Below are 26,882 nucleotides of genomic sequence, written 5' to 3' on the forward strand. Positions count from 1 at the left end.
GGGCTTGCCCTTTGCAGTCTCGAAACCATTTTCTTCCCAAATGGCCAAGTCCTCTCTAAGGGCCTGAGCACAGTAGTAACTGTCAGTTACTAACCTGGCACTCTTGATTTTCCTTTTCACCAGCTCCAGCAATCCTTCCAGTACTGCCGTTACTTCTCCGGCTTGAGCACTACCGGGAGCTTTTCCTTTCTGACGGCATTTCTCTCTGCCATCCTGCTTCAGAATAAATCCCCAGTATGCCGACTGGTCGGACCCCTTTCTGGATCCATCGGTGTAGATTGTCCATTCCGGTTGTTCTGGCTTCTCAGATGTCTCTTACGGTCGTTTCTTACTGGTGGGTTGTGCTGGCCCAATTTCAAGCTCCAGGTCCAGCAGGATGTCTTTAACCATGTCTGCGTCTGTGTGATGATGTCAGCTGCTGGTGTTTGTTCCTCTGTTGCCGGATGTCTTCTCGATGGCTGCAGTGGAGGACGCGGTGTGCTTCCTCATCCATCGTCGGCTGATGACTCCTTTCTCCGTCTCCTCTGCATGGTTGCTGGCTGGTCTGGTCAGCATTACATCACGAACCACTCCAGCAAGAGTGAGCCAGCTTTCCTTTGTCAGGGGTTGATGTTTCAGTTCCTCATTCTTGGAACCAACTTCCCCACTTGCTTCAGGTCTGAGTCACAGTAGCTGTGTAGAAGCTGATGCAGTTCTGTTGAGGTCTCCTCCTTTTCCAAACGATCTGGACGGCCGGCTTCCTCCGGTTTCTTCCCCAGATTTTCCTCCTCGAAGTGATCATCCATCACTCCGTCTCTCTGTCGGTTCGAGTTGTCTATCCCCCAAAGCCTCTCTTTAGCCTTCGAGCAGGGATGGGTCTAGACTATGTTGGCTACTAGCTTCACTGTCTGGATCCGGTCATTTATCCTCAGTAGGAGCCTTCCCTCACCTGTATGCCATACAGTTACTGCAAGGGTTGTGACTGACGGCCTTATCAGTCACCATTAACTCTATTCCTTAAGAGTTAACAAGCCAAGTGAGCTATTCAGATCCTCACATCTGTTTTTACTAACTTGGCCATAGGGCCCTCCTACTCCGTTGGACTGGGCCCCACGTTGGGCGCCACTTGTTGTTGCGCAACACCCCCCCCCTCCTTTCTGTCTCTACTCTCTCACTCTCGTACTTCCTCTTCTGAGAGGGGAGATGTGCTACCAGCTCTCCGTCTAACGGGTCCGTTGAGTTTCCTAAATCTGCTGGGATTTACCCTGTCCAGAACTGAAGTAAACTCTGTTTAAGCTGGTTTCGAGAAACGATTCGCCTGGTTATCTGACGGCCTACATCCAGGTGTCCCACCCTTCTTCCCCCTGTGAATTAGCCAGACTGAGCAGCCTACAGCCAACTAGTTTCACAGAGCACACCTGTTAACGGTCGCTCGTTCTCTATTTTGCAACTTGCATTTGTTATTGAACCAGGTAGGTTTTAGTGACTCGGGCGAGTCCCAAGGATGAGGTTTTAAATATGGGCTACCAGCAACCTAAAAACATTTTCCACCTCTTCCTCTCCAGAATCAAACATCACAGCTATTTTACAACCATCAAAGAACTTTAAGGTGACTCGTTAACTGAATGTCCACAACATCTTTAGATTTTCTTTATGCTAAATATTTTATTAGTAAGGCATTTTTGCAAGGGTCAGTACAGCTTAATTCAGTAGCAGAAATAATCAAATAAGTAAAATCAATCATCTAGTCTATCTTTCCCTACTGCTGACACTGAGAACTAAAAAAGGGAACCTTTGAGAGAGACGGACGGAGTTTGGCGTTTCGAACCCCAGACCTGGCACGATGATGAAGAAGGTGCGGCAGCAGGAGGAGGAAGTTGATCGATGAAGGCCAGGATCTCCGCAGGTCCGATGAGCTTCTTCTCCGCATGGATGCTGAGGTCACACAGGACTTGGTGCTGGCAGGAAAAAAGGCACCAGTTCTTCTTCCTTGTCTTTGTCTTCATCTTTGTCTTTGGGGTCAGAACCCAGCCGATGAGAGAAGTGCGATTCGAAGCCACAGATTGTGGGACAGACGGGTTGGTCTCCATGTGCAGGACAGTCTCCGGCTCCGTGGCCCCGGCACTTCTTCAGCTGCAGAGTTCTTTGTCCATCTCGATCTTGGCTCGAAGCTGCCCGGAGGATCCAACAAAAGGTTCCTCTTTTGCACTCACCTTATATAGGGTTCATCCACCCCCCTGGTGCGCCTGCTGTCTGCTTAGACAGATGATCTCATATCCATCACTGTCTTACAGACATTTCCTGATGTCTGTGCCAATGTCTCAGGGTTGCTCAACCTCCTGTGTCCCTTGCCTGCACAACCTTTCACCTACTCTCTACCTCCAACATATCAGTGATGTTTAATTGCAGTTACACCTTCTTACACCATTTCAAGTTTAATGTCAAAATCACATTTATATCACATTTATTTTCTTTAGCTTCTCTGATTTAGCATTCATTTATAATTTTATAACCATAACTTATATCACATTTATTTTCTTCAGCTTCTCTGATCTATCATTCATTTATGATTTTATAACCATAACTTATTAATTATTCTTATTATAATCTTAATGTGAGTTATTACAGATGTTTTTCTGAAAAGAAACCAAGAATAATACATGATTCTAATTATTTACTACTAAAGTTACAGTTACTTGTTTTTCTTGTAGTTCCCACAAATATAAGTGTATTATTACAAGTAAACCAATATTCATATAAGTATTTTACTTTGAATCTTATCCAATTACTAATAATGTTTAGATTTCATTCTTTAAAACTTTCATACTTTAAACTAAGGAATAGTCTCAGCTATTTTTATAAATCTGCAGGCTGGAAACTTCCTCTTTTTCCAGGAAACCTGCTTTTCTTGTTTCATGAATCTCTCTGACTGACTATGATTTCTTATGATTAGATAGAAAAATGTAGAATTAAAGCAAAGTTTGCATGAGACAAAAACAACACACACAACCAGATTTATTTTATTGACACTTAAGTCTACTGTTGGGCCTTGATATCACTTGAGTGATTCATTTTAAAGATAACTTTATTTATTATTACTGTTAAACTAACTTTATTGACACTTAAGTCTACTGTTGGGCCTTGATGTCACTTGAGTGATTCATTTTAAAGATAACTTTATTTATTATTACTGTTAAACTAAAATCTCCAGCATGGGGAAGTGGGATGAGCTCGGATTTTCTTGACACAGACTTCACCATTTCTTACCAAAAAGCTGAAAACTCAGAGGAGAACAAGCTTATAAGTAGGGGATTTATAGAATCCAAAGCAGTGTTTTTTGAGAAAAATATGATAAATGATTTTTTGAGTCAATCATAAGATATTTATAAAGTAGTGATGCACAAATTAGTCAGCCAGTAATCAAAATCTGCCAGTTTTGCCTTTGATTATTATGTAAAGCACTGAAAAACCAGGTGAGTAGACAAACTGGTACAACATAAATAAACCAATAAACAGCAAGAACTTAAAGTCAGAACTTAAAGTTTAGAGATTGGGGGTGCACTGACCATGCATTTGAGTTCTGATTTTCTGTTCTTTAAACTGATAAATGTCAAAAAAAAGGCACGCTTAGATATACATGAGTAATTGAAATAAAAATATTTTATGTCAACGCCTCAATCAGAATATTGTGATGGGATTCATCTCGATTGGAATAAAATTGCAATCCGAACGAGAGGGAAGGTTTATGGCAACTGATAAACTGAACTGCATGAGTGTAGAGACTTGTTTTGATCATGTCATTCTGGCAAAGTCATTACTAATCAACAATCCCATATTTTGAGGCAGAACTGAACTTTGATAGATGCTTATTTCCTCATGTTCTCTCATCCTGCAAAGAAGGAAGACCAACAACATACTGCTTAGCCTGTATTAATGAGTGCAGTAAGATCTGTTATTAGAACCTGGCACTGGTCCATTCTGGGCTCTCAGAAGACACAGAACGAACTCGTTACTGCATTTGTTTGTCATGTTCAGCACAGATGGAAATACAGCTTCTTTTTCTTTTGTGTTTTTTAGCAAAATTTTAGAACTGTCATTCTGAATAAAGCCTGGTGCATGTAAACCCACATCATGGCCAGATTAACTTTGTACCCATATAAACAATGCATTTTGATTACATCATCAAAATACACTTCAATCCGATAAAGGAATTTTGGATATGGAAACATAGCAACTGAGAATACAAGGAAGCATTAGTTGTGTGGGTTCCTTTACAGAAATAGGAGTTTTTAGTACAATTATTCATAGATCATTCATAAAGCAAATAATATTTCCTTAATTTCTAACAGACATTTACAAAGCTCAAAGCAAAAAGTACATTATAGAACACATTTCTTATACACATAAGCTACAAATATTAGACTTTGAGAGAGCAGTCATTGTAAAACTGCTTTACAAAGTTCACAGCAAAGACTAAATGATCACATACCAAATGATTACATGTTAAACCACCTTTAGTATCATGTATTAACTTAGATTTCCAAAAGATTGCCAACAATACAAATTCCCAATTTGGCATGTTCCACAATGGAGATTAAAAAGCTCAAATGAATAAAACTGTAAACTTTTTCATGCTGGAACACATTCAGCCTTTCTGTTATCTTATTTAAGTGTTGGTGTCTCTTATGCTTTTGTACCCATGCAAGGCCTTGACGTGTTTTGTGCTTCCTCCAACTTTATTTATTAGGCCCCTTACTTATGCTGGAATGACCAACTGACCAACTTTTCTTCTGGTAATAACTTCCACACCAAAGAGTGCTGTTAGTACGACTGATTAGTGCTGTCATATGGTGATCAAAACAAGATCAGACTGTTGAATTTCTGACTGGCTGGTACACTACCAGTTAGAGCTGATCAAGCCGAGCATCACTATAATCTGCAGGCCAGACCTCATAGTCATCTTCCATAAAAACCCTAATTGTTGTATTTCTAGCTTCATGCATCAGTTTTTATTCAACGCAGCAGAAATTAAACATTTATGTAAAACAAATATTTTCAAGGCCCCAATTAATTAACAAACCTAGTAATTTTGCAAAAGTTTCATTATAAAGGGTTAAACGATTATTATAAATACTATTTAATCACTAAGTGTATTGCATATTAATCAAACAACATCTATGTTTTGTATTGAAAGCATAAAAAGTGTTTATAAAGATAAGACAGTTTTGCTATCTGCTCATAATTTTTTAAGAGGACCCTCTGTGGCTCTAAATAACAAACATCTCCTATGTGGCAAAGCCTGCTCGATATTCAGTAGCTGCTGCTCTGGCCTGAGAGGTTCCCTGTTGGTAACAAAGTGAGTTAGAGTGGAAACACGCAGACATAAAACCCAGAAGATGTCTCTCATGATGAGACAAACATATGTAAGTCACTGCATGTCCTTTGACATGCCAAGCATCACTCAGGAGAGGAATCTCTATTATTATGGATAGCGGACTTAAAAGTCCGTATTGGATCTTGAGCTCTCATCTCCACTGTCTTGTCCTCTCCCTCCCCCTGCATGTTGTTTGCGTCACTGCCCTAAAGCTCCTCACATGGGAAGCACGTGTGCAGCCACTTGGAAACAAAAATTAGAACAAATCTGAGCGGGGCTGTGGAAAAACAACAACAAACAAGGATCCCGTCAATACACATTCAATATGGATGTAGCCACCATGAAGGCCGACAGGAGATAATGAGTTTGAGATCTTTGATCCGGTCTGCTATCATTATCAATAATATCTACAGACACAGTGGGGAGTTGCAGTGTGGAATAAAGGCGTTCTGAAGGTGTGCATGGTGGTGAGTGAGTAACTGCATAGGGGCTACATTATCCCAGAAATAAGAAGGCATTAAAGTAATCAATTTAGCTAATAAATGAAAAAATAATAATTTGAAAAGAAAAGTGCATATTCTAAGAGGACGCACCATGTTCAATGTGCCTGAATCTGTGCAGTCTGTGCCAGTGACCTACTTCCAGCCACCCAGAGGCACCCAAACTAGCCTTAATTACAGCAGAGTCCGCATGCAGGAGGAGCAGAACAGAGGATATCTGACAGGGGACACTTACAGGAACAGGCTGCACTATTTCAGTCATGGCAGCTGCACAGCTGCTCGTTCAACGTGGAGATTATTGATAGAACGAGGAGCCTGCAAACCCTCCTCCATCCAACGGGTTTCTGTTTGAATGTGTGCTAATGGTACTTAAAAAACATCACAGCAGTAAATAAATCCCATTTGCAGTTGCAGTGAGACAAACAGGCAGAGAAATAAAAAGCACATCTGACAGACATGCACAAGTCAAACTGTGATCGTTGATCAGCAGGCGGGATACTGATATTTCCATATGGAAACTTATCTGAACGTTTTTAAAGCTCGAGGAATAATTTCTAAAGTTTACAACTGTTTTATACTTTTTTCCAACAAGATCATTGTGCAAAATATGTCAAAACTCCCCTCCCAAACTCAGAAAGGTGAAGCTAATTACAACATTCATTGTGACTTTTACTGTGAAGCATTTCTTATGTCTCCATAGCTGGACATTTTCTGAGGAATGGCAGCTAGCACACTGTGTTCTTCAAATAAATGAGGGAAGCACAGGAGCATTTCTGAATGAGACTTCAGAATAGGAATGGCAGATCACAAAGAAGGATTTTCTTTTAGTTACAGATTACTTAAGAGATTTTCGACTGTGTATTTTTTTGTCAGTTTTTGGGGTTGTATTTAGCATATATTGCTCTTTCTTGTTGAGCTAAAAGGTTTTGGACACTATTATTAGTGAAGTAGAGAGAAGAGGTTTGACAGAAGCAGGTGATATAGGCTTTAGAACAAAAAAAGTAGTAATTGGTCAAAATCCAGAGGTCGGACTTAAAGTAAAATTGGAAAACTGCATCAGCCAGAAGAAAACAATCTTTTCTGTCCGACATTGACATGAATGTCTTAACCTGTCCTCGACTCCTGAGGAACTAAAAATAAAACCAGAATAAAAAACGAATTACTTTGTTTTCATCTGCTCCAGCAATGCCTTTATTAACCTCCAACAATATTAGAAAGAAAACGCTCTCTCAGTGTAACGTGTTTAAATAGATTAGACTTATTGAAGTCAGGCAGCATTCTAAATGTCATCAGACATGTGATTGGCTGCATATCTTAGCAGCTCCAACATTTGATTTTGTACTATGATTCAGACAACAGTTCTGTCTGCCTAATCACATTCCACTCATCTGGTCAAGACCAAAGCTCCTCTAGCCAATGAGCTGGGCAGCATTTCATTGGCTAATGCCGAGTGGCAGGAGGAGGACAGACGTAAACAACAGCCATTATGAGAGGTTGACCCCACAGTGGGCTTTTTGCAGCAGGCAGAAAAGAAACGCAACCTCCCAAACTCAGACATTGTAAAGTAGATCAGTAGCACTTAAAACTGATACTGGACTTTCTATTGCTTTAGGTTTATTTACAGATCAGATGAGAGTGCAGTGGCTGGTGGGATGAGTACAGCATTTGCTTAGTGGAAGAGGAGATTAACCAAAGGGCCTATTTTAGGGGCAAAACGCCTTAAAACCTTGACAACGTCAACAGCCCGGATCACAGATGACATGTGATGCGTTTCCTGCGGTGGCTGTAAGGAGGAGCTTTAGAAAGCTCAGCTGATCTCATTTCCTGTCCTGACCACTATAAACTCAGACCAGGGCCAACGAGCCATGAAGGATCAGAACCGAGGTTTATTTTTAACTCATGATTCACTTCTTTAAAGCGGTTATTAAAACAGAAAAATAGAGGTGAAAACACCAGGAGATAAAAAAAAAGAGATAAAAAGCAATCATTTTTAATAATAGATTTTATTATGTGCTGCGACACAGCACAGATACAAAATTACTTGTCAGTTTAGAACAATGATACTCATCCATCTAGATTAGCAAATGAATGGTAGCACACAGGGGCAGGAATGTGAGCATGTGTGTGAAATGTTGCTATAACCGTGACTTGCTCTCAACGAGGATCTGCCAGTCCAATGTGTCATGCAGCTTTATCTGCATGTATAAATGAGCCCATATAGGACCCGCTTGCTGTGCCAGATGGTGAGCCCACAGCCCGGCTCCTTTGGGACCACAAACGAAAGATCAGTGGCATTTTGACAGGCTAACATGAAAGAGCAACCACTAGCGGTGAGTGGAAAAGTCATGCTGCCAAATCAGATACAGCACTCCCACAAAGACCATACAACAAGAAAAGGAAAAGCAGCGCACCAGATTTAACCATGAATACAAAATGTCTCATTAACTTCCAAGTCAGATTAAGAGATGTAAACATTATTTAAAAAATAATAAAAAATTATTAGCTTAAGTGTACAATTCTTGTATTAATTGGTCAGTTTTAGGGCATTGTGTACCTATTGCGCAGCTACCTTCATGCTATCAAATGAGAGCATGAATGATAGCAGAGAAATTTACTAATTTCTCTGGTCTTGTTTTTACAAAAATATTTAACAAAGTTGATTTTTAGGCGCTTTATAATGGTGTTATTGAACTATTGACATTGTTTACATCAATCATATGTCTTTAGGACATAGAAGGTGTTTACTGTAAATAAGCTGTTCTTGACCTTTGACCTCATCTAGAAAACAAAATCAGCTCTTTGGAAGTCAAGTTTAGCAACCATTAATTCAAAGAATTAATGCCCACACCCACACATACACACATCCCTCTGTTCCCAACTATATTAATATATGATGACAAACACTCATGTTAGGAAGTCTATAAATTAACACTGTTGCCTTGCAGCAAGACGTCTCTGGGTTTGATTCCCGGCCCGGGGTCTTTCTGCATGGAGTTTGCTTGTTCTCCCTGTGCATGCATGGGTTCTCTCCGGGTACTCCGGCTTCCTCCCACAGTCCAAAAACATGACTGTCAGGTTAATTGGTCTCTCTGAATTTTCCCCAGGTGTGAGTGTGTGTGTGCACGGTTGTTTGTCTCTGTGTTGCCCTGCGACAGACTGGCGACCAGTTCCAGGGTGTCCAGGCCCCTCCTCTCGCCCGAAACCTTCGCTGGAGATAGGCACCAGCACCGCTCCTGACCCCACTAGGGACAAGGGTGTACAGAAAATGGATGGATGGATGAAGTTTAGTGCTAAAAAAAACCACCATCATCCAGTCAGAGCTTTAAAAAACCAGATGAATAATCAGCAACAGAATTAGGAACGGTCTAAAAAAAAGAAAAGAGGTTTCCTTAATAATTCGTGTAAAAACTCTCTCAGACTCAACCAGTCTTTTAAAAGCTATAAGGATAAAACATATATAGGAAAGGTTCATATCAAGTACAATAACAACTGAGAAAAGAAAGAAAAGCATACAGCTACCAGCAGCCTGTTACATTGACACCATATGTCATAACTGACACCCCTCTGGAGTTTCCAAAGGTGTCAGGTGCTCTGCGTTATGGCCAACACTGAGACACTGCCAAGAAAATAATGAGGGCTATGATTTGGCTCAGATGAACCTGAAGTCAATTGGAAGATTCAAGGTACGGGCTGACATATAAAAGATGTTTTTTCTCTGCTGGTCTACTTTTCTCACTAATTAGTCTTTTAGTGTCTGTAGTTTATGTTAATGATAGATTGACATGTTTTCATCTCTCATATCCTTCATCACGAGTGCAGCCCACACTAAGGGACAGGGAGCCTTTGTCCGAACGAATACAAACAGCTAACCAGTCAAATGAGGAAATAACACCCTGAGATAGAGGCAGATTCTGATTGTCTTACATTAATTTGCTGCCTTAAGTTGAGTTAGATGTAATGAGCAAATTGTTCTGAAGTAAAATAACTCAATGAAAAGAACTTTCAAATCTGAAAAGTAAAGAGCATTTCAGAAATTTTACTTGTAATGCTTGTAGCAGAAAGCTTCAGGAATATTTAGGAACTTGGTGAACTGTTTTGATTATGTTTCAGAAGGTTTACATTTTATTTTTCATTTTCTCACATCCTGTAGGAATGGATCTCATCATGAGCAAAATGTGGGAAATTTGTGAGAAAATGGATTGCATTTTCTCACAGATCTTTGCATATCACATATCTTGTGATATGTGATGTTACATATCACATATCTTTGCATTTGATACTCACCATAAACTAAATATAAAGGAATGTTAAGATAATCAATTTGAGATTTGTTAATCAAGTCCGAATCGTCCACATCTGCATTAGAAGCATCAGAAAAATAAATTTTTCTTACTCCCATCCCTATAAACAATTTAGTCATCTTTTATCATTGACATTTTTCTATGACTCAACTAAACTAATATGTCAGTGATATATTGAATATGCCCTCTTAAATTTGAAATTCTTTTGTCACTCCCCTACTATTGTAAAGGTCACAGTGTGAGAACAACGAGCCCAAACAGCTTTGGGGACTGAACTGAAATTAATTATGTCTAGACTTTTTAATTAGAATACAGCCTCCAACAAAACAACCAAAAATAACCGATGGACACAAAAAACCAGCTAAAGAAAAGCTGTATTTATGGATGAGCTTTATTTTCAATTTAGAGAATGTCTATCTAATATAAATCAAGGCATTAATTGGGAAAGTACTGGAAAACCCTGCAAACCAGTAAAGGAGGCCAGTGATCAGTCAGTTTTCTGCATTGTTTTTTACAAGCTTCATTTAAATGCATCAACATCAGAAAGGCAACTAAGCAAAACTGGGTTGGAGTTGAAGGCTCTCTTTACTGTAGCCGCTGTAAAGCTTTCACGAGCATAGCACAGGACAGGGAGGGTCAGCGAGACAATCGATTCAGTCCAGGAGATGGCTGCTGCATTAAAAGACAGGCTTCTGCATTGCAGATTGCACATCTGTATACTATTACAAAAACCTACAGCACAGAGTGGAGGATATCATAATGGATAACAATGTGCACATGCCAGGCAGAAACACAACTACCTCAAATTGATATGAGAGAAGCAAGCGAACAAAAGAAACATATCTGCACACACACTCACGTGTGTGCTCATGCTGTGGCATCAATCCCATCTCATCTTCCATAAAAAGCTATAAGAGTTCTCCATATTGAGCTGATATATGAAAGGCACACTGAATAATTGATCACAGCCTTCCTGATTGGTGCACACGCTCGCATGGTACACATGACCTACTGCGTGCATCATCACCAGGCAGCGGACAACACCGGCAGCAGAAAACAAAATCATCCGCGACCTCAACGAGGCCCAAACTGGTTGAGTCACCTTATGAGCAGAATTTCAATGAGATCCCCACCACACAGATTAGAAGCCACACAGCAAAGGATCCAACAAAAGATCTCAGGCGATGAAATTTCTTTCTGTCAGCTTGGATCGCACTGATTGGCTAAGAAGTAGCAGTGGGATCTCATTAGGATCTAACACAATCATAGATGTTTATTAATGGTGAAGAAGACTGCCAGGAACATAACAGTGGTGGAAATGTCTCAGAATAAAAAATAAAAAAAAAACGGCACTTCATTATAATCACTATAATTTCTCTCTGACTGACTTCCTTTTCTCAGAAAAATGCAAAGAATTAGAAGAGATTTTGAATAAATTAATTGATGTTTATTTAAACTGCTTTAAGGGAGTCGTGTTTTTCAGTCTTTCTGGCCTTGGAAACATAAGTGGAAACCACAGTAACAGCAGTATGTTTAACCATATATTTCTTTCGAATAAGCCTACTTGAAACATTTTATGAAGTCTTTTTCATTTCTTCTAATGAAGACTTAAGTTTTTAAGTTTCTAGGAACCAGTGTTCTGCAATTCAGGATTGTCCGTTTCCATGAGGAATAAACACAACATGAGGTAAGTAATATGCTCACTTCTTTCAGCCACATTCTGGGTGAAGACCTGTGTTTATTTTGCCACCACCAGGATGGTATGGGAGAGAAAAAAATGTCCAAAGCTCACCATTAGAGGAATGCATCAAAGACCAAGTCTCCATACTAAGCATTATACACTATACACATTCCACGTTGTTGTTCAGTCATGTTGACAGAAAATAAAAAGTCTCATCAGTCCAACCATTGAAAGTGTAAACATGGGGAATTCAAAATGTCATGGAACAGTGTCACTTTACTGGAACAGTGCACTTAGCTGAATGAGAACAAGAATCAGCTTTTCAGCAACAAACACTTCAGGTGAATTTGAAGTAAAATGTTGGGTTACTTAACGTAATCCCTGGATCTTTGATAACAGAGTGAGGTGTTTCACTATGGGAATCGCCTCAGCGTGACCCGACTATGAAGAGGATCTACTATTGGTTAAAGGCTACAGTGCAGTCAATAGATTTCAAGGACGGAAATTCCACATTTTCATGTTGGAATAATAAAAAGAATTAAAAGGAAAGTCATTTAACTTTTAGTGGGAAAGTTTGAGTATTCTCCCCAGACCAAACCTCAAAATCCAATATGGCAGATACAACTTGGTGATAAACACAGTAAAAACAGATAATTTGTACTTTTGGCAATTGGTTTCTCATGAAACTCTGCATAAACACAGCAATATGCAGCTTTCTATACAGAACTGTTACAGTTTTTGAGAGTAAATAAAGTGGAGAAGAAACATATTATTAGCTTGCATTTCTAATAGTAGTTAGCCACATGGAGACACCACTAATTGTTCCTGGCTCACTGTTCTCCACTTCAGCTTTTTCTGGAAAGTTTACTTTCCTGCACTTCTCTTTGGAGAGTTTTCTGATGAACCAAAGTTCAATATGCTTAAATATTTTTTCTTTTTTTTTACCTACTGGTAGTTAATAGCTCTAAATCAGTTAAACAGTTTGCATTAACCTTGGAAACCAACTTTTCTTTGCAACACCAACAAATGTCTGAATTTCAATGATAACTGCTCACAGATGTTCAGACAAATATCTAAAAAGGTACTGGTAAAGCATTTTAAGAACCCTCCAGGCTAGTAAAAACTGCAATGAAATGGATCAGTATTTTGACATGTAAAAAAGTACACTTGTAGTTTAAGGAGTTTTATGTGAGATTTTATTAAATATTTTCATATAAATATATTAATGGAGGTGCACTAATGGTGCAAGGGAATAAAAAAAGCTTATTTAATATTCTGTTTTTGTCATTGTACCACATACAAAGTGCTTTTCTCTGTATTTTCTAAAAAACATTGAAGGTCCTAATCAGTAAAACATTCATCTTGTGTAAAGATGTAATTATTTTTGTTCTAAAACCTAGAAGAACAATAACAAATTGGTACGGTACTTTAACTTTTAAAAAATTTTAGACTTATAAAAGCTTGTCATTTTTTATTTTTCCAAAGGCCCATTAACTTATGCAGCCATAGGCAAATTTAATGTTTTCTTGGCTTGGAAAGGTTTCTGACTCCTCATTAAGATCACACAGGCAAATATCTGTACAATAACTGTGGAACTGGTAAGTTTGTTGAGTTATTTTTCTAAATGTGGATTTTTTTATTATTATTATTTTTACAAATGTACCCAAATTATATGATTCAGATTTTTGGTTGCCGTTTTCCAGTGTGATTTGTTTAAAATAATTTACACACTTTCACCAGTGGTGCAGTAAATGCAGAAGACACTATAAATTCTATGGCTCCACTGAATGTACAATAAGGTTTTTTTCCTGTTATTACAGAAAAAAGGCACAGAAAGACAAAGAGCAGCCAGAGTGAGCACGGCTAGGACAAAGTCACGACCATGAGATGAATTCCTCAGATCCTTGCACACATGGTTTATTTTTAGACTTACAGTAGGTGATGGTACATGGAAAATGCAGCAGCAACTGCTTTCATTCCACAAAATCTAATCTACCGTAAGATTCAACTTTATATGTATAGATATATGGAACCATGTATGTGTAATCAGCTGAAAGATCACAACTGTGACTTGGCAATTTGTCCAAGCTCTTTGTTCTAATTGGTCCTGACTGCCAGACAAGTGACAACCAGGCCAGCAGGTGTATTTTTAGCCCCTCTTCTCCACAAATCAACAGAGCCAAGAGCGAAAAAGCAGGGAGACTGAGGTTTAAACGTGCCTTGTGGTCTCTCCTGACTACATCTGATTACATTATGTAAAACAGCGCATCCTAAGTTCAAAGAGCAGAGAAACAGAGCAGCAGGAGTCTGGGAATGACTAATGGAAAAGACTGTGAGTGCTGTAACCAAGACATTAGTGTTTCCAAGTGGCGATACAACACCAACTCACCTTCTGTAGACTGGTCGGATTCAGCTGGGTTTTGTCTATAATTTTCACCGCTACCTAGAGGAAGAAAGAAAGAAGGAAAAAAGAGAAGCTAATTAAAAAGATTAAAACTTTCTTCTTTTTTTTTTGGTGTAAAAGAAAATTCTGTTCTACATAGTATGAATATTCTGTCAGCACAGACAAAAAGCAGAATACATACACTGGACTAATATAGGTAAGCCATACATATACAGCAGTCAGGTCAACTATACATGTACAGCAGTCAGGTCAGTGCAGAGATTGACTTCTGGCAGCAGGCTGATCTCTCCATCGCCATAATCACCCCAAAGTGCACAGCGAAACAGACACACTCTCCTCACTTTCTCAGAGCTCAGCAGCTTTCACAAAACCACGAGCTGAGCAATACTGCAGAGTCACCGGCGAGCCCACACAATATGCTGATTAGAGATTGACAGAGCACTTTCAACAATCTGATGCGATTACACTCGAGTGCTTGTGAAATGCATACAAGCCTATTGTCCCTGAACAAAAAACAACTACTTAAAGTGTTTTTTTCCCCTACCACAAAGAGCTAAGTGTCAAAATTGTTATGAATAGCAGCTGTTTTGTGGTCCAACCACAGACAATTAGGCCAAAATCAATTTTAGCCATGTCTCAGGGTAAAGGTAATGCAGTACTGATCTGTTGGATAATGTTGGGTGCTTAGAGGCGACAGAGGTTGATGGTCTTTATTGGCCTCCCACATTTTTGCAGTTAAAAATAAAAAAATAATCTCATCTTCATAAAAAGATATCTGAAAATTAACATACTAAAGCTCATGGAAAGGGCAAGAGTTGAAACTGTTACATTTATGTTTTTATATCTGATTGACTTGTTCCTTTTCAATGTTTTAAAAAAACTTGCTGTTTGGTCCTCAGGGGCCAGAGTTCTGCATGTTTTCTCTGGTTTCCATGCTTTAGCACACAGGGATCTACTAGTTGAATTACCTGCTAAGCTATCAAGTTCTGCAGGAGACTGCTAACGACCAATTCACTTAAATCAGGTGTTCAGACAGGGAAAGCTCCAACATGTGCAGGATTCCAGCTGAATTGAACTGAACAGCACTACTTCAAAAAAAGCAAAGATTGAGGATTATTTATTATTCTATTTTTCATTTCTTGAAAAAATTCCAAACAGCTCTAATCATCATTTTTAATGTTTCTCCTTTTCCTCCAACCTTTGTGTACAGCTGACTGTACACAAAAGTGATGAACTGATGCAACTCAGAACTCAATAAAATCAGACAGCATACACAATATGCTTTACTAATGGCTTGAAGCAAGTAGGTAAGCAGTTAAAGTGTTTATTTTTTTATTAAAGTGGTGTTCCTTTTCATCGTGTGCAATCTTGGTTTAAACCAGTTGTTTAGCCTACTAGGGCACATGTTTGCATTTAAAAGAACACTAGCACAATTCATTTATAACCCTTCATAATGCTGTGCAGATGCATGTGTTCTTCCTGTTAAGAGAAAGTGTCACTCTGTTCTTGCTCAGGATCAAAGTCAAAGAATTGATGCGATCTGCTGGGATTCCTGAGATAAATTTTTACCAGTCGACTTAATTGGGCTCTACTGTAAAAAATATTAGCTGTATATAATTAGACAAAAATCTGACTATCCGACTGTAAAGGAATGAATTTTAATGAATTTGAATTTGGAGGATTGCATTCTATATAACTGATATGAATCAGACCTGTTCATCTTGTAAAATGTGCTGATTTTGTGAACTGGCAATTAATAAATATTAATTAATAAATGAATTAAAATTGAAGTAAACATTTCTCATCTTCAAATAAAAATACCACACAGGAAACGACAGCACAGGTTTATTTATTTTATTGCATGTTTAACATTGTTTTATGGGGATAGAGGTTCTCCTTTTTCAGGTCATTGTTTGAAATTAAAAGCTTGGTTTAATTATGAGACCATCTTCCAGACTTCCTTTGTCCCTGTGTAAGTTCAATTGTAAGACAAACTGCTTCTGGAGATAGTATGACAGCCATAATTACAACTTTTAATGACTTTAACTGGGGCCTTCTGAGAGCCTAATATGCATGCTTCGTGGGTGCAGATTGTGCCTCAGACCCCAAGCAGCACATTAAGGGGGAAAAAAACAGCAAGTAAAATGCTGAGTCATGGCACAGAGAATGCAGGTTATTCATCACAAACAGGGTTTCCCCAAGACCAGCGCCGAGATTCAATTTCTTCAAATGCCTGAAGCTACACCCCATAATGACGCCGTTGTGGAGAAGGTGAACGAAACACAGTCCTGCATAGGCAGAAAGAGAGCCAAGGCTCACAGAGTAAAGAAACAAAGTGGACAGGTGGGGTCTGTTTGCAGTTCATCTTAGGTGGGGAGATATTCTCTGAGACTTTCAACTTCCTGCGAACCGTGTTAAGAGTTTAAATGTTGGCCTGTTGAATGTTAAAAATGATCCTCTCCCTCTCATTCCGGCATTTTTCACTTTGCAGGAGACGTTTTCATTGTTACACAATGTTCTGATATAATCCTTTTAATCTCATTTGACAATGACGTGGATGGATGACACAAAGTTTGCATTAAACGTGCTGCATCCGTCTGCTCACGCCAATGGTCTGGGGGTGAATAATTCAACTCCATAGTGACAGAAGGCCAGTGTGCATCTCTGTTAATTATGCAGATCGTTTGTAACTCAGCGGCCATATGCTCGGCACCGAACGCCGGCCCCGTCATCGTGCACGCATCTAAAACACGTGCAGAGTCAAGCGGAAGACGTGGAGGGAAAATTTTGTCGTGTCACCACTTAAGTGCTGAAGGCACCTCAAATGTTGTGCTGCGCCTATTTTCATCTGAGCTCTTGCTACACAAGCACTGGTACATGATTTAGGACACAGTTACACAATGAAAAGATCAGCATCCCTGCTACTAAAAAGAGACAGCAGTATTTGAAATCAATATTAGCGTTACAACACATCAAATGCACAAGATGCACATAATGTTTCTTACTCTCAGCTGCAGATCAAAGCAGATTATGAATAATGAATGCAAGCTTCTCTTGCAAATATAATATTGATTTTAGCTCCTCCATATTGACATGAACTCCTGCAACTCTGCATTCTTTTTTGCAAATCTCCACTCATTTAAGTTGCTCTGTGTGCTGTATGTGAGAAATATGAGATTCTAAACAGCAGAGATTTAAATATTAAGTGTTTTAAAAACTATGCTACAGTAGTGCCCTTAAATAAAGTTAACAGACAGAAAAAGATTATAAACCCATCTCAATATAGATGTCTATTATTTTTTGCTGTGGTTGCACAAGAATTCAAAATTCAAAAGAAAAGCTAAATATTTACTGTGTCTGCAGACATTTCAATATGTTTAGTTTGCAATAAACTGAACATGGATAGCAGTTAAATAAACAGCATAATCATGCATAAGTATGGAAGACTGATACGTTTTAACAGTTTGTAGCCAAATTTGCATCTTGTGCTTATCTATTTATATGTGACAGGACATGAAGTGTTTAGTGGTTGGAGCAAATGTTTAATTTTTTAGCTGCAAGTTAATATCTTCTCCCTGCAAGTCCTGGCAAAAAAATATGGAAACAAATCTTCAAGTATATTCAGTCACCTGCAGAAAAAAACAAATACCTGCATGGGTCTAATTATGGAAACGAGTTTAACGTTCAGACGGAGTGCTGAAAGACTGTAGCAAACTATGGCACCTGGCCCCAAAAAGAGAGGGGTTACGCATTTGAAAACTGTGGGCTGTTATTCTGAAGGCAGTTTTTTTTTCCCCTTCTTCAATTGTTCCTGAAAGACCTGACAGATAAAAAGTTTAGTGGCAGATTTGCACAATGCGGCAGCCACTTTGATAGCTACCTGCATCATGATGTCCATTCACAATTCAGAACAGAATAAGGAAAGGGGTTAAGGTTAAACTACAAAAAAAATTAACATTTACTGCAGATTCACGAATATTTTGGAGAAAATTACACACAATTGCACAGCGCCAAACCAGACTTCCTCTGCCGCAGATTTTAGTTTTGTTTATTTTGTTTACTTTTATGCTTCCTGGTTTGGTAAACGCAATCTGATGGAGGTGGTCATGTCTACGCCGGCCCCGTCATCGTGCTAACAAATAGGCTAACAAATATGTCGTATAATAAGTTAGGCCAATACTTGAAAATTCTTTAAGTAAAGATCAATATTTTAGCAGACGCTAGTGAGGAACCAATCTCTGCTGCTGGATTCATAGCAGGCTTTTGATCAGCAGTAGCTTAGTGAGCAATAAGTTAAGCTCAAGGTGTCAGAGCAAGCAGCACTAATGTCATCATCCGTTCTGGAGAATCTGTCTCTCAGAGACAGGTTGCAGAGCAGATCTGTAAACATGATGCAAGTGAGTCACCTGAAATATCTCTATCACCAGATCTCTAGAGGCACAGAAGGAGAGAGAAGCTGCTGTTTCTGTCAGCTCACAGCATCATGTTAGTGCATGGATGCTTCATACCAAGGAAACTGTCAAAAATCTGACCAGATGTTAAAAAAGTGGTAGATCAGGGAAAAAAAGCATAAGCCCATAAATACATAAAATAACGAGTCTAAATACCTATCAAATTTCAACCATTCGATTTTTTAAAATGTTATCTCAGTTCTCAACCCAAACTGTCCTTAGTCTACTCTGTTTTTTTTTTTGCTTCCATCAAGATGGTCCTACTACTCTCTGTGAGCTCTACAATCTCCGGCACTAAAATCTACACATAAGTGTGGGCATCATAGGCAGTCAGAGTCCAGGTGGGATGTGAATGCATCACACTTGAAATATAAGAATCTAAATGTTGCATCCGATTGCTTTCAGACTGCAATAATGCACATGCTGATAGCAGCTCAAATTGGATAAGACAAACAGTAAATGAGTGTAGTTAACATCTTAATCAGTTCCAAACATCTAAAACAAGCTCACAACCTGTAATAATCAAACTGTTTGTCTAGATACATTTTAAGTTGCAGTTCAACTTAAAATGTATCTGGTAGGCCATTGCTTTAATAAGATTGCATCAGTTTTTGCGGATTCTGTTCTTTCCATCTATTCTCCCTCCACCTCTTGTCCATGTCTTTGCATTTTGATGAGCCACACAAAACTGGAGCATGACCTTTTCCTCCAGCACCAGGTGTCACATACGCAACCTGCTTGTTTAGCATTAGCATTAAAAGCCACGAGGCCAACAAACTTGTAGCCGTTAGACCTGAGAGACGAGTCGTGTTTTTAATACTCTGATAAAACCTCAGACTTCATGAAACTGAGAATATTAAAGGATGCAAATGGCAAAGATGCCAACATGAGAGCACCTATGAGGTACATAGAAGGTGTAATTGCAAACACACCCCATCACCCCGGCAGGTGAGCACTGTGCAAGCCTGCCTTTGTGTGTGAAAGGAAAAGAGATGTGCAACAAAATAAGTCGAGCAACAAGATCAATAATGCAAAGAAAAATGTGTACCTCATCTTTATTTAACATGCATCTAAATTTACAAGATCTACTTGGTGGGTTTTTTTTCCCATATGTTTTTGAATTGCAAGTCTGAAAATCTATCTGAGGCTCAAATGGATTTGGAAAAATTAGAAACAACAATGCAACGCCTTGCAAAAGTATTCACATCCCTTAAACATTTTCATACATTACAATCACAAACAGCATAAATGTTCGGGGTTTTATGTGACAAAGCAACACAAACCAGTGCAGAATTAGATGACATGGAAGGAAATTTTGGCTGGTTTAAAAAAAAAATTTTTTTAAACTGAATAGTGTGGAGATGCATTACCATTTAGCTGCAGTACGTAAATTTGTCTCACCTCTCTCCCAGTCAGAATGTGCCTTGCTAGCTTCACTTTGGCAAAGTTCCCCTTTCCTATGGTCTTCAGGAGGCGGTAGTTGCCGATATGAGGCTGCTCGTCTGTGGAGGTGAAAGAGTTGCGACATCGTGGCAGGCTGTGACGACTCGCAGACTTTGTTGGGGGAGCTGGAGGCTCAACAAAGCCGTCCACCGATGAGTGCTGCAAGGAAGGCACACATGGAGATTAACAAAATCACTCTGCAATTTCATCTTAAAGCAATTTGGGTTCACAAATCATAAGCAAAGAAAACTTGAAACAATCTTTTGTACAGCTGTCAAAGGAGGACAGACCAGGCACCTCTTTATTTGTAAATTCAAAGCAAATACGCTGGTATCTAGTATCACTGGGGTTGCTGTAGACTTACAAATATTAATATAATATAAGTAGTTCTCTTCATGGATACAAACCTCCATAGTGGAAAAAAATAATGAATACAGAAAGTGGACAAAGGTGTGTATCAGGTATTACTTTCATTCCTAAAGATATCTGTAATACCATTTGCTAAATATCAGCTCTCATGTTAACTGAAAAGTAGAAATACTGGCTAAGGGCTCCTGAACACACTCACTGTCTGAAACATCAATAGTAAACTCTGTATAGTCAGTTTGGAAAGTACTTAGTGTCACAGCCTCTCAACACTTTGTGTTGGACTCTGCACATCCTTGATTTGGAGATTTCCCCGCATTCTTCCTGCACTGCTTGTTGGAGCTTCACCTATCCTAAAGCATGAGTCCCTATAGGTGTGAAAACTAATGGCTTTTGAAAATCGTCAGCTTCAATTTTCAAATAACTTTTAGGTGTTTTGACAGCAAATTGTCTGCTTCTGGATTTGCTTTGTATTTTACATTCAAACTGAAAGTAAAAGGCTTGAGATTAACAGAAAGATCAGCTGATGAAATGTTCAGTGAGAAAGAGAGAGAACGAGACTTCAGTAGATAACAGGAAGGCTGAACAGTGCAGCAAAGTTAATCTGTTTGATCATTTCAAGCTAACGTCTGACATGGAAATTGCTGGAGTTGGAAATGTTTTGGAAATATCAGAGTTAATCTAGTGTGCAGAAGAAACAGTCATGTTTTTTTATGATAGTCATGCCAACTACTCAATTGCAAAATAATTTTGCCTCTAAAAATAATTGCAAAACCATGGTTAAAAGCAACTGCTCTCTCACAAAGTGGTTCGATATTCATGCTGAACATTACAGAGAAATCAGAATCATCTTGGTGTTGGGGGTCAGAGGTTTAGAGAAGTCTGAGATCTGAAATCAACAACAAAACTCTGATTGGTCCAGCTCTACAAAAGATTATTTGTGTGACTTTCCTCATCACAAGCACAATGTATGATCGATTCATACTTCACAGGAAGATATGTGCTTGTTCCATGAAAATGTGTGTTAATGTTCTGCCCCAGAGCATTTGTTTTACCAGCTACTCTGTAGAACTTGGTTACAAAGCATTTCTGGTTAATTCATTCAGAAACACGTGATTCAGATTTTAGCTATCAAAGGTAAACAAAGGGTTTTCTTCATAAAATAATGATGCACCAGAATACAAAGTCGTCCTGGAAACTTTCTAGAATACAACATACCTTCTGCAAGGTCAACTGTGGCTTCATACATGCATTTTTAGCTGCACTAAACTTATAACTTTAACCTCTACTATTGCTGGCCACACAACAATATTTCCTCTTAGTGCCTGAAAATATGCTTTTAAAGTAAAAATTATACAGTGTTTATAAAGCATATTTCACAAAAATGCTCACAGAAGCTAAAAACACTTAATACAGGGACATCCAAAATAGGACACAAAAATCTAAACACCAAAAGAATGAGATGCTACAAACAACCCATAAATCTGACTAAAAAATGTTCTTTACTCCGCCTACTTTGTAAAAATTTATTTCTACATCTTCAAAGCTTTAACCTTTCCTAACAAGTATTACTGTGTGAGAATGTCTGCATCTACACACCCCTCCTTCCCCCTAAGATGTGGATATGCATCCCAATTCAATTAACTAAAAGGCTAAAGGCTAATGAAGGCAAAACATCTCCACTGAAGTTATTTTGTTGTTACTTATCCTGAAAATTAATAAATTGCACTAATAAGTAATGTCACCCACAAGCTATGTGAATAAATATGCTAAATTCAAACAAAAATGTATGTGGGGGATTTTTGGTGTCTTTCAATATTGTTTTTTATATCCTAGCACTTTCTCAGAGTACTTAATTGTTAACACTATCAAGGAGGAAACAATGCAAGAGAATCCAGTCCCTTCCAAACATCAACACACAATTACCCACAAAGCAGGATTCAATATCAGAGGAAATAGATGACTTATGACAACATCTTCAAAATGTGTAGCACAGTGCCACAACTTTAGCATGATTTGAAGGTGAACAGCTTGTTGTGAATGCAACACCGGTGCAGGCCTGGTGCAGTCTCCTCTGGTCTGCCTCCTCTCCTCCACAACAGCTGCTGATGTCAGTCCAGGTCAAAGATCCCATGATCCTCTGCTCCCGAGCACCACACCCCGCCGGAGAATAAAGCCTCGCTCGGGTTACCCAAGTGCCCGTGTTCCTGTTTCACAGGGGGAAATGCTACACCCTACAGGGTGTGTGCATCACCTCTGCCAGCCTCCGTCCTGACTGAGTCAGATCTACGAGGCAGGCTCACATTCGCCGGTTTTGCGGTAAAAAACAGTCGGGGGGAAACTCTTGATAGGATGCCAGCGAAGGTCCACACTCTCGCTTCACACAAACATTTTGCAAGTAGGACTGTACATAAAGTTTAAAAAAAAAAAACATACATATACAGTGAAGTGACTTTGAGTTCTTGTGTTCAAATACTGTACAAATGTTGTCTCTTGTCCCTGGCCAATGACATCCTGTCCTCAGGGAGGCCGTACAAAAGAAACAAAACACATCCTTAGAAGCACACACACAGACACAAGAGGAGAGAGAGAGGGCTTTTTATTGCTGGTCTAAAAGCCACTCACCTCACTCTAAGTAATGGAGTCTTATGCAATGCAGTTTAGCTGCTATTTTGCCCTACAGGGCTTGCAGCTGGGCTTGTACGGGTGCAAAGTCGCCCGGTTGACTCCTTCCAGTGATGCTGAAATGGGGCTTTAATAGCCACCTAGTAATCTATGTCTGCGGGAGCAGCTTTTTCCAGACATTTACATTAGCTGCTGATGCATTACGGAAGACTAACCGTGCTCAGCAATGCATCTAATAATGGTCTGAGAGGGAATGTAATCATGTAAAGGAAGTTTTGTTAAGCTATGTATCTATACTGCTAAAAGAAAAATACTTTCCTTATTTGTTTATAACTTCATGATGATCAAAATACATCTATTCTGAAAGAGAGAAGAATAAAGTCTCTAGTTGTTGACAGACATTGGTCTTTTTCAGCTTTTGTAACTTGTTTCTGATCTGTGAAGTCACAATACATAAGCCCTAAGAGATCCTGCTGACAACAACACTCTTGGGTGTGGATGGTTTTACCGAGTGAAAAAGACTTGAGCTTTTTTTAGCATCAGCCATCGATTCAAATCAGAAGAACCTCACAAGGTGTAAGAAGGTTTTTAAATGAGCTCTGGTAAACCATTCAGGCTGACAGAGAGCAAGACTTCAGCCGATAACAGGAAGGCCGAACAGCTGGCAGTAAATATGATCAGTTTTATCATTTTAGGCTAGCTACCTCAGTCTGTCCTTGAATACGTTTGGATTTAAGAAGTCTGAAACCTTTAGGAAAATCTCAGGTAAAGTTGGTTCCTTTGTTGTTTGTAATGGGGCAACCAACTCCAGTCTTCAAGAGCCAGTTTTCTGCATGGCAGAATTGCCTCCTCAGCATGCTAATGAGCCACTGATCTGATTTAGGAGCGTTGAACCCAGGAAACATCTTAACATGCATCAGCTCTTGAAGACTGGAGTTGCTCTAGAAGGTGCTGTTTTGTAATGTTGGCCACAAAGTCAAAACCTATAAAATTGTCATTTTAAACTCTATAGTTTTGTCTTGATTTCCAACCATAAAACGTCCCCGCTACTAATCTAAATGATTTTTGACCACAGGCATTCTTCTAAATATGCCAAAATTAGTATTGACAGATATCAAAAAAAATAAACAGGCTGCAAAATTTATATAAGTTCACCACTATAAAACATAAACCAGTGTTCTTAAATACATTTTTAAATAACGCTGTCCTTTTAAGCAACTCATTCCAGTGATTTCCAGTCAGTGTGGCAAGTGGAGGCTTCAGTTTCCAGGAAACATCAGAGGAACCCTCACGTGTCACAGCCAGTGTCAGCAAACACGGCTCAGTCCTCATCAGAGATCATCTCAAAAGATCCATTATATTAAAGAGCTGTGATCAGGATGAGGGGAAATAAACAGGAATACCCGTTCATAAACATTCCCTCACACTGGGAGGTCTCTCGTGATTTCAGTGATGTCTCTTAATAAAAGCCTGTCTGTAACTCTCCCTCCTCCTCCTCTACACTGAGTGTGCAGTTACAAAAGGGCCCAATGGGTGATGGATGTCACATTGCGATGCTACCAAACGCTGCAACTGAAAAGTAGGGCAACAACCTCCCCCCGTTCACCGACACATACTGACTTTGAGGAACAGAAAATTCCCACAGCTGCACGAGTGGAGCGAGGAAATGTCCCTCAAAGGACACAGAGACAATATTTCATTCTTTATATTAAGCACCAATGCTTCGCTTCTGCCTTAAAGCCTCGCTGACGCAGTGCGTTGTTTAGGGCTATTGTGCTTGAGAAACTAGGACAAACATAACAGAGCTTCACCTTTATTCAGGCTGGTTAACTTGAGCTTCGTGCTTTTATTCCCAGCAAGGGAAAGGAAGAAAAAAAAAAACCCAAGCGCTCATTGGTGGTGTCGCTGTGCAACACTGAAACCTCCAGAAGCCATTAACCAGATCGCTCCACAATAAATTAAAAAATAAAAAAAAAACACCCCACTCCCGAACACCATTGTTCGGGCTCCCTGTCCTCTGTATTCCTGTGTCTGGGTAAAAGAAAGACACTTACATTCTCGGTGTCACGCTCGTTCACAGTGGGCAATGGCGTTCTGGTCGACATCTTGTGAGGCTCGCAGGCCGCTCAGCGATGCAGCGGGCTGGGCAGAGCAGAGCAGACACGGCGCGGTGCCTCGGACCCCTTCTCTACATCCCCTTTTAGCGGGCCTTTTACCGCAACATGCCGCGGACGGACGGACCTCGGTGGACGCGTCGGATTTCCTTATCGGCTTTGTGCACTTCCCCTTCAGGTGGACTAGTGTCAGACAGGAAAGGAGGAAAAAGAGAGAGACCGACAGAAAGGGAGGAGGAGGAGGAGGAGGGGGGACAGGCCAGGAAGATGCGTCGGTTTGGACCGCTCTGCGCAGCTCATCTCAAACCTCCCACCAGGAAGGATGGAGGATCCCTCTCTGCCTCTCTCTCTCTCTCTCTGTGTCTCTCATACACACATTCCCTTTGTTTGCTCCTCATTCAAGTCACCAGAAAACAGTTAAGTGCTCTTTCTGAACAGCGTCCGTCTCATTTAGAGCAGATAAACTCCTTTTTGATCCCGAAATGATTCCTGAAATTTGTAATTATTGTACCCTTTCGGCATAACAAAAAACAGCAGTATCTATAAAAAAACGACTGCTATTTCGTACATGTTTCTATGATTTAGCTTGATGGGTTTTTTTATTATTATTATTCAAGTACTCTTAATTACGTGTTTGAACATGTGTCCACAGAGGCCTAGTTCAGGGATAAAGCTTAAATCACTATAAAGTGAGCAGATTTTGCCACCTGTTGGTCTACCCCTGCATTGCACCCTGCTTTGTCCATCTGCCTGCGAATAAAAATGTGACATTTATGAGTGAATAAACAGCAAAACAGATCCGCTATCCACTTCCAGACGAGAGACATTCTTTTATTTTATCAATGAAGTGGTCACATGTTGTTTTCTGGGTGTGGTTATGCTGCTGTGCATCCATCTGTGTTGTCACTATCTGTCCACTAGGTGTCAGGCTGCAGACGCACATGTGGACGCTCATTTAAAGGGACCGCTCAGAGTTTATTAAAATGATGTTACTACAGTGTGAACATCTATCTATCTATCTATCTATCTATCTATCTATCTATCTATCTATCTATCTATTTATCTATCTATCTATCTATCTATCTATCTATCTATCTATCTATCTCGTTAGAAAATATGTAAAATGTAAATCTATCATAGTTAAAGAAACACCATTTGTTTTAATAGCCAATATAAGAAGTAACTGACAAAAGAAAACGATTTAAATTACTTTTAGTTATGATTAAATCTGAAATTGTAAATATATATAATATTAAAGGCATTAGAGTTTGATAAATAAACCAAGCAGATGTGATAAATTATAGATAAAACTATATTACTAAATTTAAATAAAAAAACAGTCTGATAGGAAATATCTTTCCTAGCAAGAGTTTATAGAAATTTACTGAAGTTGTTTGCAAAACCCCCAATTTTCTTCTGCATGATTGAGATTGTTACCACTCCTAGTATTTTTACTCTTTATTCACCAGTCTCTTTCAATAAATGCAATAGTGTTCTTCAAAGAATGATTAGTAGACTGTTTAGCAGCATAGTTGCACTAATGAATGTTGCTGTTGTAGTAAAGTAACCTGAAGTATTTCTTTCTTTAGGGCTCTTACTTCATGCAGCGAAAAACTAAAAGTCAAAACAATTATGATGCGCTTA

The 26,882-nt window shown here is 39.2% G+C and overlaps 1 protein-coding gene across 5 annotated transcripts in view; it reads right to left on the minus strand.

Annotated features, from left to right (window-relative positions):
* Positions 1-25,589, minus strand: part of mark1 (MAP/microtubule affinity-regulating kinase 1) — a 56,995-nt gene extending 31,406 nt beyond the window's left edge. The window contains exons 1-3 of one of the 5 annotated variants that reach the window (XM_028006530.1): positions 25,179-25,589; positions 20,092-20,292; positions 14,225-14,278 (exon numbers count right to left, since the gene is read on the minus strand). In XM_028006530.1, the coding sequence (XP_027862331.1) occupies positions 14,225-14,278; positions 20,092-20,292; positions 25,179-25,229 (306 nt within the window). In that variant the 5' untranslated portion in view covers positions 25,230-25,589. The remainder of the gene's footprint in view (positions 1-14,224; positions 14,279-20,091; positions 20,293-25,178) is intronic. The other 4 variants (XM_028006529.1, XM_028006532.1, XM_028006531.1 and 1 more) reach the window with 4 other exon arrangements.
* Between the last annotated feature and the right edge of the window lie 1,293 nt (positions 25,590-26,882).

Source organism: Xiphophorus couchianus, chromosome 22 (assembly GCF_001444195.1).
Source record: "Xiphophorus couchianus chromosome 22, X_couchianus-1.0, whole genome shotgun sequence".
Lineage (NCBI taxonomy): Eukaryota > Metazoa > Chordata > Actinopteri > Cyprinodontiformes > Poeciliidae > Xiphophorus > Xiphophorus couchianus.